Here is a 21,013-nt window from a genome sequence, read left to right as displayed (position 1 = left end):
TAACATACATGTAACAGTACACAGACTGCATTGCATCCGTTTCATTTGTGTTAATAACCTATTATATGGATTATGAAATGCATTTTATTTCACAGATTATTTTTATTGCTGATGTGTTATGTTAAATGTTGTTTGAGGACCCTTTAAGTGTCAGACAGTTAGTGACAACCAATAAAAGTGCTTTCAGAAGGAATGCCTTGGATTAACTGTGCAGTGTTTTGTTGAAATATGTACTTAACCTGTGGAAAATCATTTATACTGTACATACAGTTTTCATGACCTTATTTTAGGAGTGATTTATCACACCATATAAATATTTCAGTGAAATGCAAAAAAGTCTAAAAATAGTGTTTTTTAAAAAAAAGAAAAGAACTCGTGATCAGCTGCATCACTTAAAATGTAGCCTGATCTATTAATGCATTCAAAAATACATTGAAAATGCTATTTATGTGTACAATGACTTCAATTTATGAAAAAAGGTAATTTTGGTAATGTTATGGTGTATAGAAGTCCAAATATTGCAAATAAAACAAAAAGTTTTCTAGGACATAAATTTTTAAGAAATTTACTTTGGATGGAATTGGGTGGAATTCTGATATTTACCCAAAAGGACCTAATTTCTGGTGTCACTCTCCACCAGATGTCACTAAAGACTGCAAACAAGAAGATTCACATGCAGCCAAAATATTAAATACTAGAGGTTAAAAAACCTCTTATAAAAAACTAATTACACTTATTTACACAAATTATAGTTACTTAACTATTACTAAGTTTGATTGTACCATTTCTCAGTTATTTAAAACTAGAACAGTATCTCGTTTTACCTAATATGCATCTCCAGAGTGGGACTGGCTTTGGAATAATATTACAATGTGATGTCAGTTAAAAGTATAAAATTGCATGTTATACTCAAAAATAATCAGAGCCTAACCCTGAAGGTTTGTTTTGTTGACTTTTTCTACATGTGTGTATTCTGTCAATAAAAAGTATCATTAAACTTGGACTTACCTCTGTAAACTAATCCTTACATTGAGTAGATTACCAATAATACTGTTACCATGAACCTATGGGCAGGGTCAGTGACCTATGACAGTGGTTCCCAATTCCAGTCCTCGTGACCCACTGCTCTGCACATTTTGTAGGTCTCTCTTATCTGACACACTCAGTTCAGTTCATGGAGTCTCTCCTAATGAGCTGATGATTTGGTTCAGGTGTGTTAAATAAGGGAGACATACAAAATGTGCAGAGCAGTGGGTCAAGAGGACTGGAATTGGGAACCACTGACCTATGGGACTATGCAGGGAGCTCTACAAGGCTGGGACTGTGGTGGCCTGAGACAGGGAGCTCTAGGGTAGCCACAAGAGGGAGCTATGGGCACCAGTGAGCCAGTGACACAAACCTCTTAATTCCCAGGAAGCCCAAGATAGTGATCTATGCTTCAGGGGGAAGTCGCCTTGCTTGTTGACTTGACAAGATCCTCTGGGGTGGCCATGATAGGAAGCTCTGGACTGGGGCTGGGGCTGGGGCTGGGGCTGGGGGGCCGAGGCTGGGGTGCCGAGGCAGGAGCTCACGGCTGAAGAGCCACTCCAGGGGTCCCTGTCCTTTTCTTTATACTGTTTTCAGGTTTCTCCACATCTGTGACCTAAAACAAAAACATTAATCAGATTTTCAGAAGTGAATCAGAAGAAATCATAACATTCTCTAAGCTAATGTCCGTAGTCTTATAGTCAAACCTCAAAAAAAGACTTTCAAACTCTACAAAACAAATGTAAGCTTAGCACAGTACCTTGAACCAGTCGTGGAGAAGAATCTCGGATAATCGAAGTCGCTGCTCTGGCTCTCGCTGGAGACAATGACTAATCAAATGGCAGCATTCTGTGAAGAATAATGGAAGAAGTATTGATTATTACCTTGATCTTCAATCCTGCTCTTTAATCATGTTATTCTTAAGTATCTCACTAGCTGTTTTTTTTTTTTTTTTCTGTCATGAATTTTTGTTTTGTTTTGTATGATTTACATTTACAATTTGCTTTCTTCACTGAGATTAAGAGTTCACCTTCTGACAAGCCAGCTTTGGAGTAGTTGTTTGAATTAATCATGTGCAGGTCATCAGTGTTGGGATAGTCCCCGCACACCAGTGCAAACAGTAGAACACCAAGGGACCAGACGGTCGCTGGCTTCCCATTGTATTCGCCCTTCTCCTCATACTCCGGGGGGCAGTATTCATCAGTGCCTGGAGGAAAGAGATTTTCATTACCACAGCAGATTTTTTTTAGGCATCCATTCACATTTGGTGATACGTATATGATTCCCAACAGTGGTTCCCATTTTATGGCTTGAGCGATAATACATACCAATGAATGTCTTGTAGGCTGATTTCTTAAGGAGGTCGCCACACCCAAAGTCAATTAGCTTGACTTCATGGGTCGTCTTATTGATCAACAGATTTTCAAGTTTGATATCCCGGTGTAAAACGCCACGGAGGCAACACATGTAGGCAGCTTGTGTTGCCTGCCGCATGACGACACAAGCTAAACCTTCATCAATGCTGCCTCCGTGGCGTTCCGCGAATTCAAACAGGTCCTCGCAGTGTGAGGGACATTCCAGCACCATAATATAATAGTCATGCTGGTCCAGCCAGTCTAGTAGCTGGATTATTTCTGGAACACTGGGGCCTCTGTTGGCGAGGATGAGCAGTGCAACCTCTAGTGGGAGGGGCTTGGAATGACACGGCTAGAGGAAATACAATTTTTTGGTTAGATGGATGTGGTTTCCCTAATTAGGGCCCAAGTTTGTCTATTGAAAAAATCAGCTATAGTAATATGAGATGTTTTAAATTGAAAAGACAGCAGAGAAAAACAGAGAGCACAGCCTACTTACAATACTGATGTATTCCAAATCCTCAGTCTTTGTGACAATTTTCAGTGCCACCTAATAAACAAAACAATAAACCGAGATTTGTCGAAAAATTATTTACAATTTAAATCTACAGGCAATATGAATCAAATCCAGATGATCAATCTGCTAGCTAGATATTGTAAGTAAAAAAGGAACCTTAAAGCCATCCAGCAGTCGAGTTCCCTCATATACAGCTCCAAAGGACCCTTCACCCAGCTTGTCGCTGATCACATAGTGGCGGGAATTGATGACTATTAAATAAGATTTGTTTTTCATGAAATATCATGCACTGGCTGCAGTTTGATATTAAAATTGATTGATCTAGAATAAAAAGTGTGTGTGTGTTGTATTATTGTGGCAGTAAACTTACCCACAGTTTTCTTTTCATTATTCTCCAGTTGTCTTATCAGAGGTAAAACAAGACCCTCCGTGGGACTAACTAGTGTTTGGCCAACACCGATGCTCCAGTCTGACGCGGTGCGTACTGGAGTCTGGTTGACACTGGCGTTCCAATCAGAAGCAGTGCGTACTGGAGTCTGGTTGACACTGGCGTTCCAATCAGAAGCAGTGCGTACTGGAGTCTGGTTGACACTGGCGTTCCAATCAGAAGCAGTGCGTACTGGAGTCTGGTTGACACTGGCGTTCCAATCAGAAGCAGTGCGTACTGGAGTCTGGTTGACACTGGTGTTCCAATCAGAAGTGGTGTGTATTAGAGTCTGGGTGACATCAATGCTCCAGTCTGACGTGGTGCGTGCAGGAGTCTGGATGATGTAGTCTGACGCTGTTTGTGCTGCAGTCAGGCCGGCATTGATGCTCCAGTCTGACACTGTTCGTGCTGCAGTCAGTCCGGCATTGATGCTCCAGTCTGACGCTGTTCGTGCTGGAGTCAGGCCGGCATCGATGCTCCAGTCTGACGCTGTTCGTGCTGGAGTCAGGCCGGCATCGATGCTCCAGTCTGACGCTGTTCGTGCTGGAGTCAGGCCGGGATTGATGCTCCAGTCTGACGCTGTTCGTGCTGGAGTCAGGCCGGCATTGATGCTCCAGTCTGACACTGTTCGTGCTGCAGTCAGTCCGGCATTGATGCTCCAGTCTGACGCTGTTCGTGCTGGAGTCAGGCCGGCATCGATGCTCCAGTCTGACGCTGTTCGTGCTGGAGTCAGGCCGGCATCGATGCTCCAGTCTGACGCTGTTCGTGCTGGAGTCAGGCCGGGATTGATGCTCCAGTCTGACGCTGTTCGTGCTGGAGTCAGGCCGGCATTGATGCTCCAGTCTGACGCTGTTCGTGCTGGAGTCAGGCCGGCATCGATGCTCCAGTCTGACGCTGTTCGTGCTGGAGTCAGGCCGGCATCGATGCTCCAGTCTGACGCTGTTCGTGCTGGAGTCAGGCCGGCATTGATGCTCCAGTCTGACGCTGTTCGTGCTGGAGTCAGGCCGGCATCGATGCTCCAGTCTGACGCTGTTCGTGCTGGAGTCAGGCCGGCATCGATGCTCCAGTCTGACGCTGTTCGTGCTGGAGTCAGGCCGGGATTGATGCTCCAGTCTGACGTTGTTCGTGCTGCAGTCAGGCCGGAATCGATGCTCCAGTCTGACGCTGTGTGTGCTAGAGTCTGGGTGACATCAGCACTCCAGTCTGATGTGGTACGTGCTGGAGTCTGGATGATGTAGTCTGATGCTGTGCGTGCTAGAGTCTGGGTGACGTCAGTATTCCAGTCTGACACGGTGCGTACTGGAGTCTGGGTGACGTCAGTATTCCAGTCTGACACGGTGCGTACTGGAGTCTGGGTGACGTTAGTGCTCCAGTCTGAAGCCGTTCGTACTGGAGTCTGGGAGACGCCAGTGCTCCAGTTTGATGCAGTGTGTGCTGGAGTCTGGTAGACGGCAGAGCTCCAGTTTGATGCAGTGTGTGCTGGAGTCTGGGAGACGCCAGTGCTCCAGTTTGATGCAGTGTGTGCTGGAGTCTGGGAGACGCAAGTGTTCAAGTCTGATGCAGTGTGTGCTGGAGTCTGGGAGACGCAAGTGTTCAAGTCTGATGCAGTGTGTGCTGGAGTCTGGGAGACGCTCGTGCTCAAGTCTGACGCTGTTCGTGCTGGAGTCAGGCCGGCATCGATGCTCCAGTCTGACGCTGTTCGTGCTGGAGTCAGGCCGGCATCGATGCTCCAGTCTGACGCTGTTCGTGCTGGAGTCAGGCCGGCATCGATGCTCCAGTCTGACGCTGTTCGTGCTGGAGTCAGGCCGGCATCGATGCTCCAGTCTGACGCTGTTCGTGCTGGAGTCAGGCCGGCATCGATGCTCCAGTCTGACGCTGTTCGTGCTGCAGTCAGGCCGGAATCGATGCTCCAGTCTGACGCTGTGCGTGCTAGAGTCTGGGTGACATCAGCACTCCAGTCTGACACGGTGCGTACTGGAGTCTGAGTGACGTCAGTATTCCAGTCTGACACGGTGCCTACTGGAGTCTGGGTGACGTTAGTGCTCCAGTCTGAAGCCGTTCGTACTGGAGTCTGGGAGACGCCTGTGCTCCAGTTTGATGCAGTGTGTGCTGGAGTCTGGGAGACGCCAGTGCTCCAGTTTGATGCAGTGTGTGCTGGAGTCTGGTAGACGGCAGAGCTCCAGTTTGATGCAGTGTGTGCTGGAGTCTGGGAGACGCCTGTGCTCCAGTTTGATGCAGTGTGTGCTGGAGTCTGGGAGACGCCAGTGCTCCAGTTTGATGCAGTGTGTGCTGGAGTCTGGTAGACGGCAGAGCTCCAGTTTGATGCAGTGTGTGCTGGAGTCTGGGAGACGCCAGTGCTCCAGTTTGATGCAGTGTGTGCTGGAGTCTGGGAGACGCTCGTGCTCAAGTTTGATGCAGTGTGTGCTGGAGTCTTGGTGACGTCAATGCTACACTCTGACGTTGTGCGAACTAGAGTCTCGGCGACATCAGGGTGAACAGCAAGGTGTACTTCCGCTGCTTGAAGGATTTCAGGATCACTGGTTGAAGGTTCCTGATGATTTTGGTTCTCTACACTACAGATGACTTGGTGTAGAAAACTCTGAACTAAAGAGAGGAAAGTAAATTAAAATCAAATAATATTAATTATTAATTGCATACTCAGCACCTAATAAGTTAATTATTATTTTACTTTTTGGAGCCTTTTACATTCTCTTAAAACGTGGTCATGTCACTTACCATCAGGAATTCTTCCAGGTGGTACTGCAACTGCCTCAGTGTCTTGAGCCTTTTCCTCACACTGAGTTGAGCTGGTCTTCCTGCTGTATTTTTGACCAGCTCTCCAACTAAAGATCCACCTCCACAACCTGAACCTCTTTTTCTTTTTAGAGATGCCCTTCTTCGTTTTCTTCTTTCCCCCATTCACATTCTCTTCTCCAACACCAACTGGATGTGGGTGAGCTTCCACCAAACTGGTAAAAGATTTCCGCGGTGAACCATGGAAATGCACATGTCCAAAGTTTTTTTCTGCCTCTTTGCAACGAGAGCTACGGTGACCCATCGCTATCGTGATTTAGCTGCAGATTGAACTAAATGAGTTGCAAGACTTGCTTTCGCGCATCTCTGTGATGTCACAGTAGAACTGTCGTAGGCCTGATCTGTGGTCACGCTCTGAGAAACGTTCTAATCTTGCTTTTTGCTGCGCCTATGTAGGGCACTAAGATTGTCATTGTCATTTATCTATTTGTTTTCTATTTATTATTTATTTACGGTGTGAAACTTAAAATATGCAAATTCTACATCATTTCTTTCTGTATTCGACAGAAATGATGTAGAAATCGCATATTTTATGTTTCACACTGTAAATAAATAATGTTGTCGCGCGCGCGATTCAAGTATTCTGCTTAAAAACACCACACCTTCCGCATTCACTCCTTTATTAAATATTAAACATTTAATGACTTATTTATTATCTTTTTCATTTAAGTCTTCGTCGCTAATGATCTGTCATACAAAACACGCATACTGCAAAATGGAGATAGGCCTAATGATGACATGGTTATTATTAAGTACCTACTTCATGTCATGATGCCTACATACTCTGGATCAGGTTTTTAGAGTAGCTCGTGTTATCAGTGATCTCATATAGGTACAGCCCACTCAAGTCACGTGACATACCTTTTTCAACTCCGCACCTATGTTGACTCACGTGTCTGCCATTGTCACGGTATGGAGTCTGTAAACAAGTAATGCGCTTTTACTTGTTATAGACGACTATTGATTTCATTTGCACACCTGCTGATAAACATTCGTCATTGATTTCTATGTGGGAATCCGAGCTTTCGTCCTCCAACCTGTGCTGACTTGTCCTGGACATGGACGTGGTGGATGAGAGTCCGTCTGTTAAGGTTCTCATAAGTAAAGTTCTTGAAGATCACAGGAGCAGCAGAACTGATCCTCTCTTATTGAGGAATGACTCTCAGTTTAAGAAGAACCTGGAAGCTGTAAGTGTATTTTAAAACTGACTACACTGTACTAGTGCCAGATCATTTACGTGTAAGTTTTGTTTATAGACTGTTTTGCATACTGCTTACAATAGTGACTTTGAGAACAGCTGAAACTAATTCATTGCATTGGCCAGACTGTAATATGAGAATATGTTAAAGGGAAACCTGTTGGGTGGGATTTTAAACCTTGAATAAGGTGAATGTTTGCAAGAAAACATTTAAAATATGTATAATATATAATATAATATAATATTATAATTGTGTGGACACTGTGACTCAAATCTTAGATGACAAATTGATCTTTTTTGTTTGTGTGTACATGTATGAATAATATATAGGCTATATATTATACAGTATACTGTTCATTTGGGGTTGGTAAGATTTTTTTTCAAATGTTTAAATTTCTTACAATGACTAATTTCTCTTTTAGTATATTTTCAGATGTAATTTATTCCTGTAAAGTCAAAGCTTTCAGCAGCCATTAACAGTGTCAAATGATCATTCAGAAATAATTATATTCTGATTTGCTGCTCAAAACATTTCTTGTTGAAGAAAGTTGAAACCTGTTGTGCTGCTTGATTTATTTATTTTTGTGTGTGTGTGTGTGTGTGTGGAATACGCACACATAAATATTCTTTTTTGATCAATTAATATGGGGTCTTAAAACTGAATGTTTAATAATTATAAAGAGTAACTGTACAAAAAGAAGTATTGTACATTTAAAGTTGTTTTACTTGAAATATAATCTCAACTAACCGAATACTAATATGTAATGCAGCATTATGTATAATATAATATAAATATTAAATTTGTATTGTGTAGTATTAATAAATGGCCCTTTCTTTTTATGGTTGCTTCAACAAAAATTCTAGATGTGGGGGTTAAGAGCTGCTGTTTACACTGACTACAAAAATGACTTCACTGTGTGTTTCCCCATCATCCCACATGAGTCTATTAGCTAAAGTACACATTGAGTAATGGACACTCAGGCTGCTTCACTTTGTTTAACTCTGGTTTCTTTTGAGGCACAGCAACCTGTTTTGACAATGTAACATAGCTTTTATTGCCTATATGGTCTTTTTTTTGTAATCTGTACATGTTCTTCTAACCTAGGTGGATGCAACCTCTCTGACCTTTTAACAAAGTGATGTTTTGGTTTTGGTTTAATTGGAAAAGCTAGATATGATGTCTGTAATGAATGAATATTTCATGTAATCGTCATAGCTGCTGTTTTAAGATAAGAAATGGCTGAAAAAGTGCATTGTCTCAGGACACAAAGCTGTATTGTTTTTCAGATGTTTAACCTCTTTCTCTCTATGCTAGATTATATCTCAGAAGCAGCCACCTGTGTCCATCCGCTGTTCAAATGCCGGACAGACTAGACACAAGGTATATCATGCATTTATCTCCCTTCGTTGCCCTCAGTCCTTTGATGACTTGAAAATCTGGTTGTTTAATGGTGTCAAGTTTAATTCACTTAATGGAGAGGTTGGGGATGTTGTCAGCACTTGTTTTAGGTTATGTAATTGTTAAGATGAGTACATCATGAGAAACATATTAGAAAGTGAACATATCACCTCAAATTTTGGAATGTAGTGTAGATAGATATAAACAGTTTATGTTCTAAATTTTGAGGCCATGCAAGCAAATAGTGTTTTATATTTTGTTCTTGTTAAATTCTGACCGTCTCATCCTGTTTCTGTCCTGACAATTTAAAATCTTTCCGAATGTTCTCTATGTGTTGTGAAGGCTTGCGTGAATAATGTACCATGTGCCGGCCGAGCACTGAGGAATGCTTTCTTATCCAATGGCCAGGATAACTGGAAAGCACATATTAAACTGGCAAGAATCATCAGGTAAGTGTCATTGCAATGTTGTGTGTTTGCCAGTTATATATAAAGTAAAGCCTTAAGGCCCGTTCAAACCAAGCATTATAATTTTTATCAATTTTTAATAATCTAATTCTATAACAATATAGGAGTCCACTTCACACCACATCTACAGATATAGATGAAATATATTGTTGAAATCACTTTCAACAAAAAAAAAATTGTAGCTGTTGATGTAAAAAAAGATCAGAATCCAACCGACTTTAAAGAGCTCGAACATTTAAAGCAGCAGTGACATAACTGCATCTCGTTTATAATAAACAGAACGTTCTCATCTTTTGGTGTGGTTGATAATGTAGTTATCGTTATCTTCATGGTAACCTCAATGTTAGGAATAGAGGTAAGTGTAGTATTATACGCAGTTAAAATATGTAGTAAGATAGTGGGGACCGACTTAAATGGATTGTTCACCCAAAAATGAAAATTTTGTCATAATTTTTTCCTACTATGGAAGTCAATGGGTGCCGTCAACTGTTTACCAACATTCTTTAAAATATCTTCTTTTGAGTTCAACAGAAGAAAGAAACTCATACTGGTTTGGAACAACTTGAGGGTAAGTAATGACAAAATATTCATTTATGGGTGAACTATCCCTTTAAGGAATATTGCACAAATTTATAAACAAAAGGCGACTAGGGACGGCCAGTCAGTCCTTTCCGATGTCACACATCCATTGTGTACTGAATTTCAAATGCTTCCCTTGGGCTGGAGATTTAAATCAAATAGATATAATAATTATTTTATTCCTGCAGCCATCATGTTTTTGAATGATTTATTGTAATGTGTGTTACTGTGTTATGTTGCTGTACGTGTTTGTGTACTGCTGTCTACATAAATTCCCTTTCGAGGACAATAAAGTAAAGTCACGTTACCATTCTTAGTGTGAATAGGCCCTTAATATGAAGGGATTGTATCAGGGGTGTTTCCTCTGAGGAGGCAAGGGAGGCAATGCCTTCTCAAAAAATAAAATATTGGATGAGTAAATAATCCATACTACTAAAATAAAACATTTTTATTTGATTTTCAGCTGTTTGCAATAAACAAATCAAACAAAAGGTATTGAAATAGCTCAACACAACAAATGTTTCAAGTGGTTTCTGCAAATTCAACTGAAAATGCAACTTTTAATGACTTCTGCAGTCTCAAAATTATTCAACCCCTTGAAGAGAATCCCTCACAACAGCACAAATCTGCAAAACGTGTTGTCTCAAGCACACCTGATGCAACTAATCAAGGGCTTCATTAGTTGCACCAGGTTTGAACTGGCTAGGGTTTTGTTGAGTGTCATGTTTGACTGCATGTTAGAAATATGGCTAAGTCAAAAGAATGGTCCAAAAAGTTAAGAGAAGATATCATCACCCTTCACAAGCAAGGAACAGGATACAAAAAGATAGCGAAGGAACTAAATGTTCCTAGATACACCGTTAGAAGCATAGTTCGCAAGTTCAAAGTTAAAGGAACAGAGTGGTTACACTACCTGGACAGGGCAGAAAAAAAAACTATCAGTGGCTGCAACCAGATTTCTGAGAAGGAAGGATCAGAAAAACCCTTGAGTGACTGCAAAAGACCTGCAGCAAGATTTGGTGGCAACAGGTTTCAGCTTGCACAGTAAGGCGTGCACTTAACGCATGCCAGAACTCCAAGACATACACCACTACTGTAACTTTTCGGCCCTATGGATCAGCGGTATGTCTGGGGGAAGAAGAATGAAGCATATGCTGAAAACAACACTCTTTCTACAGTTAAGCATCAGTGGTTTGGTGATGCTCTGGGGCTGCTTTGCATCCTCTGTCACTGGAAACCTGCAGTGTGTGGAAGGCAAGATGGATTTATTGAAGTATCAGAATATCCTAAGAGAAAACATAATGCCATCAGTGAGGAAGCTGAAGCTTGGGCGTAATTGGACCTTCCAACAGGATAATGATCCTAAGCATACCTCAAATTCCACCAAGGCTTGGTTTCAAAAGAAGTCCTGGAAGATTCTACAGTGACATCAGTCACCTGACTTGAACCCCATAGAAAGTCTCTGGTGGGATTTGAAGAAGGTGGTTGCAGCACGCAAACCCGAGAATATTAGTGAACTGAAGGACGTTGTTCATGAGGAATAAGCTAAGATTCCTCAGAAACGCTGCCAGAAGCTGGTGTCTCGTTATACATCTCGTTTGCAGCAGGTCATAACAGCAAACTGATGTTCTACTAAGTACTACAGATGCTTGCCATAAAGGTGATGAATAATTTTGAGACAGCAGAAGTCATTAAAAGTTGCATTTTCAGTTGAATTTGGGGAAACCACTTGAAACATTTGTTGTGTTGAGGTATTTCAATCACTTTTGTTTGATTTGTTTATTGCAAACAGCTGAAAGTCTGTCAATTTTGCCAATAAACCTGATTTGCAATGGGGGTTGAATAATTTAGATTACTGTAAACTGTAAATCATGTAGGCGTGTAATGTTTCTTTACAAAGTGACATTGCCAACTATTGGCCTGGCAGCATAATACAGTGTTTTTAGTCATTTTCGTAGATCTGTGTGAACAGGGATGATATTGACAACGTTGTCGTTTGTAGCACTTGATGAGAAATATACTTTGTTTTTAAGATTTATTTCAGATTCTGCACTGTTTTAAGTCACTAATTAAATTGGATGTACAGTGTATCATTCAATCATGAAATATAACATGAATTCAGTTTGTAACATAAGATTGAGATACTGGTTGGATTTTACCAGTTTATTTACCAGGTCACATTAGCAATAATTTTGCATCCTTAACAATCCTTCTCCGATTGAAAATGAGCAAACAAGTTTTTTTTTTTTTAAATCAGCAAAATATCAGCCAATGGTATTGTTTAATGAAAGCATAAACATTTATATAATGGTTTGTTTTGGTTAATAAAATCATGCCTGTCATTTCCTGTAACACTTTCTTCTTTTTCCTGTTCTCATCTGGCATATTCTCAGGAGGACATGTACAGGTCAAGAGCTGGTGGAATGGATGATGGATCGTTGTGAGTTTATCCAGAACAGGGCAATAGCTTCCAAAATCTGGAACATTGTCCTGGACTTGGGCATTCTGCTTTCAGGTACACAGACGAGATTAAAACAGTTATTGTGAATGATCAGATTGCTCCTTCAGTATAAAGATGAGGCACATCAGACGCTGTAGAGTTTGTATGATTTATTGATTATATTATAAGGAATTATATGGATTTTGAATCTGCAGTACAGCCCGGCTCCCTCTGAGGTGCCTGACTAGAAAATAACGTTTACATAAGCTTTGTCTAGACCAGTGGTTCTCAATTCCAGTCCTCGGGACCCGCTGCTCTGCACATTTTGTATGTCTCCCTTATTTAACACACCTGAACCAGATCATCAGCTCATTAGGAGAGACTCCATGAACTGAACTGAGTGTGTCAGATAAGAGAGACATACAAAATGTGCAGAGCAAGGGGTCCCGAGGACTGGAATTGAGAACCACTGGTCTAGACTGTTTTATGTCAGATGTTTAACCCTGTTGTGTCCAGTGGAGCAGAACAATGTATTTGAGGACTCCAGGTCTCTGTACCAGTTCACCTTTGAGGAATGTGAAGCCCAGAGCTGTGATTTCCGAAATCAGGTCATCTGGCCGAGTGCAGTTCATCTGCTGCTACAGCTGGTCCCATACGTGCAGCCTCGCAGTGGAACCCACAGGCGGTGAGCATACGGTTACACATAAAAGCTTAATGATAGTGTTTTTTCTTAGGTCAAAGGTCATTAAATATCTTGTCCCTCTTGATTGTACAACTTAATTGCTTTTAATTTACTATCCAGCGCTAACAGAACGTGCCTGGACCCGTAAACAACCATTACTGATTACCTTAGCAGAGCTTAACATATATAAAAGAGGCTTTTAATTACTATGGAAGTTGTGACCATTTACCCCTTAGGTTGTTTTTCTTGGCTTGGGATCCAAAAGGTTATTGTGATGGAGGCTTTCTCTCTCAGTGGACCTCAGCTGAGGGTCAGCTGATACTTTTTCAAAGCGTTAGAAGCCACAAACCAAGCCAATCAGCTAGGCGGTGAATCATAACATTACAAACTTTGATTTGAAGTAAAAAAAGGCTGTGTTCTTTACGGCTTTAGTGAGGGAAAGAACTACAATTCCATGAAGCACTGCAAACAACAATCAAATAAATGTAGAAAATTGATTATATCTATAGAAACAACATATTTTAAGTTTATTGCAAAATACCCATATACAGTGAGGAAAATAAGTATTTGAACACCCTGCTATTTTGCAAGTTCTCCCACTTGGAAATCATGGAGGGGTCTGAAATTGTCATCGTAGGTGCATGTCCACTGTGAGAGACATAATCTAAAAAAAAAATCCAGAAATCACAATATATGATTTTTTAACTATTTATTTGTATGATACAGCTGCAAATAAGTATTTGAACACCTGTCTATCAGCTAGAATTCTGACCCTCAAAGACCTGTTAGTCTGCCTTTAAAATGTCCACCTCCACTCCATTTATTATCCTAAATTAGATGCACCTGTTTGAGGTCGTTAGCTGCATAAAGACACCTGTCCACCCCATACAATCAGTAAGAATCCAACTACTAACATGGCCAAGACCAAAGAGCTGTCCAAACAAAACTTTAATTTGCAGCGACTCTGTTTCTGTACTGCAGAGTCTTAAGACCGGTATGGTCAAGAATCATCAGGAGTTGTTTTATGATATTATGGCTATCTATTTAAAAATAAAGAATAAAGGTGATGACGTTATATTTATGTGGGTCCCAGCACATATGGGTATTATAGGAAATGAAAAGGTAGATAAAATTGCTAAGGAAGCACTTCAAAAAGAGAATATAGAAGCAGTCATCAGTCTTTCAAGATCAGAAGGAAAGAGTATAGTGTGGGGAGAAATTACGAAAAAATGGCAACAAAGGTGGGACCAAGAAATTAAAGGAAGACATCTATACTCAATTAAAAGAAGAGTTGGCAATGTAGAAAATAAGAGAGGAAACAGGAGAGAAGAAACTATTGTAACCAGATTAAGAATAGGGCATAATAAATTAAATAGTACTCTGCATATAATGGGGAAACATCCAACTGGGTTTTGTGATCAATGTCAAATACCTGAGACTGTAGAACATGTGTTAATTAATTGTTCAAAATATGAATTACAGAGAATAGTTATGATTAAAGACATGGAAAAAATAGGACTAATAGGACATGGAGTAAAGAGTATAATGGACTGCAGTAAGAGTGAACAAGGAATTAAATATTTGATTTGTTTTCTGACAAAATCGGGACTAATGACAAGAATATGATGACTAAAAATATGGAAAATAACTAGAACCAGAAGATGGCAGTAATGCAACGTCAAGGATGCAAGCTGCCGTTAAAATCCAAAGAAGAAGAAGAAGAAGAGCTGTCCAAAGACACTAGAGACAAAATTGTACACCTCCACAAGGCTGGAAAGGGCTACGGGGAAATTGCCAAGCAGCTTGGTGAAAAAAGGTCCACTGTTGGAGCAATCATTAGAAAATGGAAGAAGGTCTCAATGATCCTAAGAAAGGTGAGAAATCAGCCCAGAACTACACGGGAGGAGCTGGTCAATGACCTGAAAAGAGCTGGGACCACCGTTTCCAAGGTTACTGTTGGTAATACACTAAGACGTCATTGTTTGAAATCATGCATGGCACGGAAGGTTCCCCTGCTTAAACCAGCACATGTCAAGGCCCATCTTAAGTTTGCCAATGACCATTTGGATGATCCAGAGGAGTCATGGGAGAAAGTCATGTGGTCAGATGAGACCAAAATAGAACTTTTTGCTCATAATTCCACTAAACGTATTTGGAGGAAGAAGAATGATGAGTACCATCCCAAGAACACCATCCCTACTGTGAAGCATGGGGGTGGTAGCATCATGCTTTGGGGGTGTTTTTCTGCACATGGGACAGGGCGACTGCACTGTATTAAGGAGAGGATGACCGGGGCCATGTATTGCGAGATTTTAGGGAACAACCTCCTTCCCTCAGTTAGAGCATTGAAGATGGGTCGAGGCTGGGTCTTCCAACATGACAATGACCCGAAGCACACAGCCAGGATAACCAAGGAGTGGCTCTGTAAGAAGCATATCAAGGTTCTGGCGTGGCCTAGCCAGTCTCCAGACCTAAACCCAATAGAGAATCTTTGGAGGGAGCTCAAACTCCGTGTTTCTCAGCGACAGCCCAGAAACCTGACTGATCTAGAGAAGATCTGTGTGGAGGAGTGGGCCAAAATCCCTCCTGCAGTGTGTGCAAACCTGGTGAAAAACTACAGGAAACGTTTGACCTCTGTAATTGCAAACAAAGGCTACTGTACCAAATATTAACATTGATTTCCTCAGGTGTTCAAATACTTATTGGCAGCTGTATCATACAAATACATAGTTAAAAAATCATACATTGTGATTTCTGGATTATTATTTTTTTTTAGATTATGTCTCTCACAGTGGACATGCACCTACGATGACAATTTCAGACCCCTCCATGATTTCTAAGTGGGAGAACTTGCAAAATAGCAGGGTGTTCAAATACTTATTTTCCTTACTGTACGTACAAATATTTATGTGGTTTGAGAACTTAGGGAGAGGCGGAGCTAGACGGAGATAAAGAGCTCTTTTAAAAGCGCGGTTTGCTTGTTTCGACTCTGCTGGAATTTTCTGTTCATCATGGGTAATGTATTTTTTCACCACAAATTCCACTGTTAAACACGGTCATTTTAAAAGTACGTTGAAATCATGCGGACCAACAGCTTTAACATAAGCATATACCATCGATTAACAACCTCGTAGATTACTGTCTAGGGCGGTCTAAAAAGGTTTCTAAGTTATCATTAAAAATCAATTTCCCTTTGGAGAAAATGAATGGAGTTTTTACTTCCGGAACCCGACTGTTGAACTCTATGAGCGAAGTTTGTCTTAACAGACAGTCCATTTCCTTGTTACAATGGACAGTTATTGGGTTTATATGAGTTTCTTTGAATTAATACGTCATCCCTGCAGCACTCTATTATGACACAATGTTCATTTTTGGATGAATTATCCCCATAAAAAATTACAATAGGCAAATGGGGTTTGACATAATCTGCAAACCATATTTTTAAATAAAATCAATGACCTGTAATCTGGACAGGGCTTGTAGATGATTAAGGCCAAATGTGGCAGGGAAATCATTCGGTGTCTTTCCACGAGCATATAATGTAATGATGTTTTATTAACAAAGTTCGGGAGGAACACGTTCTAATGATCAAACAATCAAGTCATTCCAACCAGCTGTCAGCAATCAGTAATCAACAGGTCCACTCAATCAGCATGATTAAAGGCCTATAAATACTCACAGTCGACTCACCCATTATCCTTGACAGTTTTCAGCATCCCTCCACCACCCCATCTCCTCACACTTACCTGGTTATCTTCCTAACCAAGAGATACGGGGGGAGTACTCTGGGTTCGGGCCCAATTTCCGAGCTCGGAGCCCTCCCCCCGGACAGCACGCCAAATACGCATAACTATTTATTCTCTGATCATTCGTAAGTGTGAACTCGTGAAGTAATGTCAGCTGCAGTTCCAGCCTTCACCAGCAGATGTCTGTGTGACAGTGCTGCTCATCCCAATGCAGGCCAGACAAATGATTTTGCTCCAGGCTCTGTCTGTCTCACTTTCAGATATTCAGACATACCCAACCTGTTCAGAGTGCTGCCTCACTGCTTTTGACCTTTCACAGTTTAGCACTTTGGTACACAGTACGTAAGCAGGGGGGGTCAATGTACGCAAATGGAAGTTGAGCTATAGGTCATGTATCTGCATCATTTCCTGTCTGCTGGGAAAGTCAGTCAGGTTCTGTCCTAGTGGCTTTGTCTAGGCAGGATGTCCATCTTTAGAGAGATCAGACCTGTTTTTGGTTCCTCTGTCTGCACCTCCATATGGCATGATTAAGCTTTCAAAATGCTTTTTTTTTTTTTTATGCATCCTTGCTGAATAAAAGTATTTATTTCTTAAAAAAAAAAAATCTTATGCAACCATTCAAAAGTTGATAAAGTTTTTATCAAATCAAGTCGCACCACATAACATTTACAAACGTGAACTATCCATGCAATATTTATATTCTGTAAGAAATAATAATAAAACATGTTGATAAGATCTTTTAATGAGGCTTTTTTTCTCCATTATGCTCTCAGAACAGTAGTTGTATAACTTTTTGACTATATGTCACCAAAAATAATTTTAATCAAGAAATCTTTTAAAACAAGCTTATCATAAAAAGTGTATTTGTCTCACTTTATGTATGAATGGCATTTTTAGTGTATTTAAAAATAAAAATAAATAATGTTATGTAATTGACCCATTAACATGGTACCATGTCCAAAAAAACTAAACAAAAAACAAACAAACGTGGTAAATTGAGATTAAATTGTGTTTTCTGCTGTTCTGTAGCTATAAAGAAGGTGCAGAGAAATCATCTGATGTTTGTAACCCAGTTCTTCAAATGAGAGCTTTGGAGCATCTCACCTCAACGGTAAGAACATTTATTGCATTATCTCATGAGATTTTTTCCAAATCTTGCATTTAGGACATGCCTAAACTAACATCGAGCAACTATTGAACCTGTCTTTGTCTGTGTCTTTTACATTTACATTTACATTTATGCATTTGGCAGACGCTTTTATCTAAAGCGACTTACATTGCATTTCAAGGTACAGATTTACATTCTTATCCATTCTTGCTTTCCCTTTTAACCACAAAACTCAAAAGGTTTAGTACAGAGCATTTTCACGTGCACAGAAACCCTGTGACACCTGCGCTCTGTCCGTTTGAGAGCCAGCAGCTCTGCTGTAATGACTGAATCAGTACATTACTGTGTCCATGCGGCACGTGCTTAGCTTCCAGCTATCAAGGTAATGTTGCAGAACCTCAACTCAAGGTGGCCTGTGCACCTGCAGTCACCTTGGCAACAGAAATATACGGCCACTTCCTGAGATTCGGAGAGGGTCGGCATTTGCATTGGACACCCTGGGGAACTGATGATGCTCACCTTTGTATTGCTGTGTTCAGCTGAACAGTTGAGATGCTCAGTTTGATGGCTTAATCAATGTACTGTAAAATACTGTATCATGTAGCTTGTGGTTGTGTTTAGGATTTAGAGCAAGACCTAATAATAAAACCAGCAAAAACATATTTTGCAGCAATGTTCACCGGATGCTTGCCAAGTTTAAGATGATCACTTGAGTACTTACGTTAAAAAAAAAATAAAAAAAAATAAAATATATATATATTTGCAAATGTATTTGTCACCTATGACCAATGTAATGTGCATCCCCAATTGTAATGTTTTAAATGTTTTATATAATGGCTAAACTCATGTTTTTATCATTTGAATCCATCCATATGTCTGTCCATCCATCCATCTTTCCGTCCATCCATCCATCCATATGTCTGTCTATCTGTCTGTCCATCCATCCATCCATCTTTCCGTCCATCCATCTATCCATATTTTTGTCCATCTATCCATCCATATTTTTGTTCATCCATCCATCCATCCATCCATCCATATTTTTGTCCATCCACCCATCCATATGTCTGTCTGTCCGTCCGTCTATCCATCCATCATCCATATGTTTGTCAATCTATTCATTCCTGTCTTTCTGTATGTCTGTCCATCCATCCATCCATTCATTTATGTCTGTCCATCCATCATCCATCTGTCCATACATCTGTCCGTCCATCCATCCATCCATTCCTGTCTTTGTCTGTCCATCCATCCATCCATCCATCCATCCATCCATCCATCCATCCATCCATCCATCCATCCATCCATCCATCCATCCATCCATCCATCCATCCATCCATCCATCCATCCATCCATCCATCCATCCATCCATCCATCCATCCATCCATCCATCCATCCATCCATCCATCCCTATGTCTTTGTCTGCCTATCTGTCCATCCATCCATCTATCCATCCATTCGTCTGACTATCTGTCCATCCATCCGTCCATACATCTGTCCATCCATCCGTCATCCATCTATCCATCCATTCCTATGTCTTTGTTTGTTTGTCTATCTGTCCATCCATCCGTCCATACATCTGTCCATACATCTGTCCATCCATCCGTCCATCCATCTATCCATCCATTCCTATGTCTTTGTTTGTTTGTTTGTCTATCTGTCCGTCCGTCCATCGATCCATCCATCCATCCATCCGGCTGTCCATCCATCAATCCACCTGTCCATCCATCCATTCATCTGTCGATCAGTCAATTTATCCCTCCGTCCATCCATTTATCCCTCCGTCCATCCCTCCAAATAAATCATGGGTATAATAGCCAACACATGAAAATGGGGGAAGACATCAATCATGTTCCCACCGTAAATGACGCCAATGGTCATGTACACCATTAATTTATTTAGGTTATTAGTGGAAACAGTTACTTAGTGCAGATCATTTGCTGTTGGCCTGTATGGGGTCACAGTGGCATAGATCTCAGTCCAGCTCCATTTACATTAGCCCTGAGACTGTGCACTCAGAGCAGGGGCTGCCACGTCAGATGGCCCCATAGGACATGTCGATTTAATGGGCCACTAAGCACAGTTAAACCTCTCCACTACACACCTGGTTTACTAATGCACAGAACTCCCATGGTCAGACAGCAGATGGACTTCCCCTCATAAGTGAAGTGATTTTCTTTCAGATGCTTGATGGATTGGATACATTTGTATTCATAGTGTGCCATGTGCTGTGGGATTTTAATGTAAAGTCCCTTCCTCAGTTTGCAGTCAGATCAGAAATAGATCACTTGAAATTTGAGTCGAGTTTGTATAGATCCTCAAAGGAATAATACAACAGTTGAGAAATCAAAGGCAGTCATGCTAAAAGAATAAGTAATGCAGTCTTCTTTTATAACCCTGCCAAAAAAAAAACTTCCAAGTATGACATAAATCGAGAGAAGTACAACTTTTTTTAAAACATAGAGATGAAGTTTAGTGCTGAACTTGTTGATTCATAGCTTCAAAGCGTTATGGATCTCTTCAAAGCACAGACCCGCAGAATAGCTTCCCAAGCAGCAGATTGTGAAGAATAAAATATGCTTGCATTAAATGGTTTCGTGCCCATTATGCCTGCATATTTGAAAGAACTAACTAAACCATGATCTACTCTTTTAATAGGTGCAGAATGAACTGTGTGCAGCTTTGGCTCGCAAGGCACAGACTAAATCAAGTAAGGATTATTCTGTGTTACATGGTTTGATTGTGTGTTTTATTGCTCCAATAAACATGGACAATCAGTTCCCAGTGTTTTGCTTGTGTTTGAGTTTTAGCTTTTAAAAAACAACAACATATTGGCCTATATTCTTTACTTGTCAGCTGGGATGCTTTCTCCGAGTAAAAATGTTTGTTTGACTGAAATAATCAGTACAAAAATAAAACAATTATAAAAATGGATACTGAATAATATATAAAACACTACTTTAAATAACACTGGTCAACACTAGTGGATAAAGTTTCAGAAAGAGACTCATTGTTCTCATTGAGGTCTCATTTGAAAGTGGTGTTAATAATGGGGGAAAGGAATACAGGCAAAATGTTCGTAACTGGTGTAGAACTAGTAGAAATAAACAGAGTAAACAACTCATCTATTCAGACAGCACCACTTTTGGTCCAAATCAATGAACAGTTTTGTCAGCAAACTGGTTTTTAGTGACCACTGAGCTACAATTAAAGCTACAGTACAGTCACCTGTGCTGTTTGCCAAGGATAAATGACTAATGG

The 21,013-nt window shown here is 40.7% G+C and overlaps 1 protein-coding gene across 1 annotated transcript in view; it reads left to right on the top strand.

Moving 5' to 3' along the window:
* Positions 1-6,996: 6,996 nt before the first annotated feature.
* The window catches only part of rapgef5b (Rap guanine nucleotide exchange factor (GEF) 5b), a 67,931-nt gene continuing 53,914 nt past the window's right edge, over positions 6,997-21,013 (top strand). Inside the window, exons 1-7 of the mRNA XM_084384688.1 lie at positions 6,997-7,326; positions 8,653-8,718; positions 9,079-9,185; positions 12,176-12,297; positions 12,739-12,907; positions 17,680-17,761; positions 20,411-20,462. Of these exons, the coding sequence (XP_084240814.1) occupies positions 7,198-7,326; positions 8,653-8,718; positions 9,079-9,185; positions 12,176-12,297; positions 12,739-12,907; positions 17,680-17,761; positions 20,411-20,462 (727 nt within the window). The 5' untranslated portion in view covers positions 6,997-7,197. The remainder of the gene's footprint in view (positions 7,327-8,652; positions 8,719-9,078; positions 9,186-12,175; positions 12,298-12,738; positions 12,908-17,679; positions 17,762-20,410; positions 20,463-21,013) is intronic.

The sequence above is a fragment of the Rutilus rutilus genome (genome assembly GCF_951802725.1).
Source record: "Rutilus rutilus genome assembly, chromosome: 17".
In the NCBI taxonomy this organism is placed as follows: Eukaryota; Metazoa; Chordata; class Actinopteri; order Cypriniformes; family Leuciscidae; genus Rutilus; species Rutilus rutilus.
Note: the sequence above shows the minus strand (reverse complement) of the source record. Positions and strands in the feature narration are given on the sequence as shown.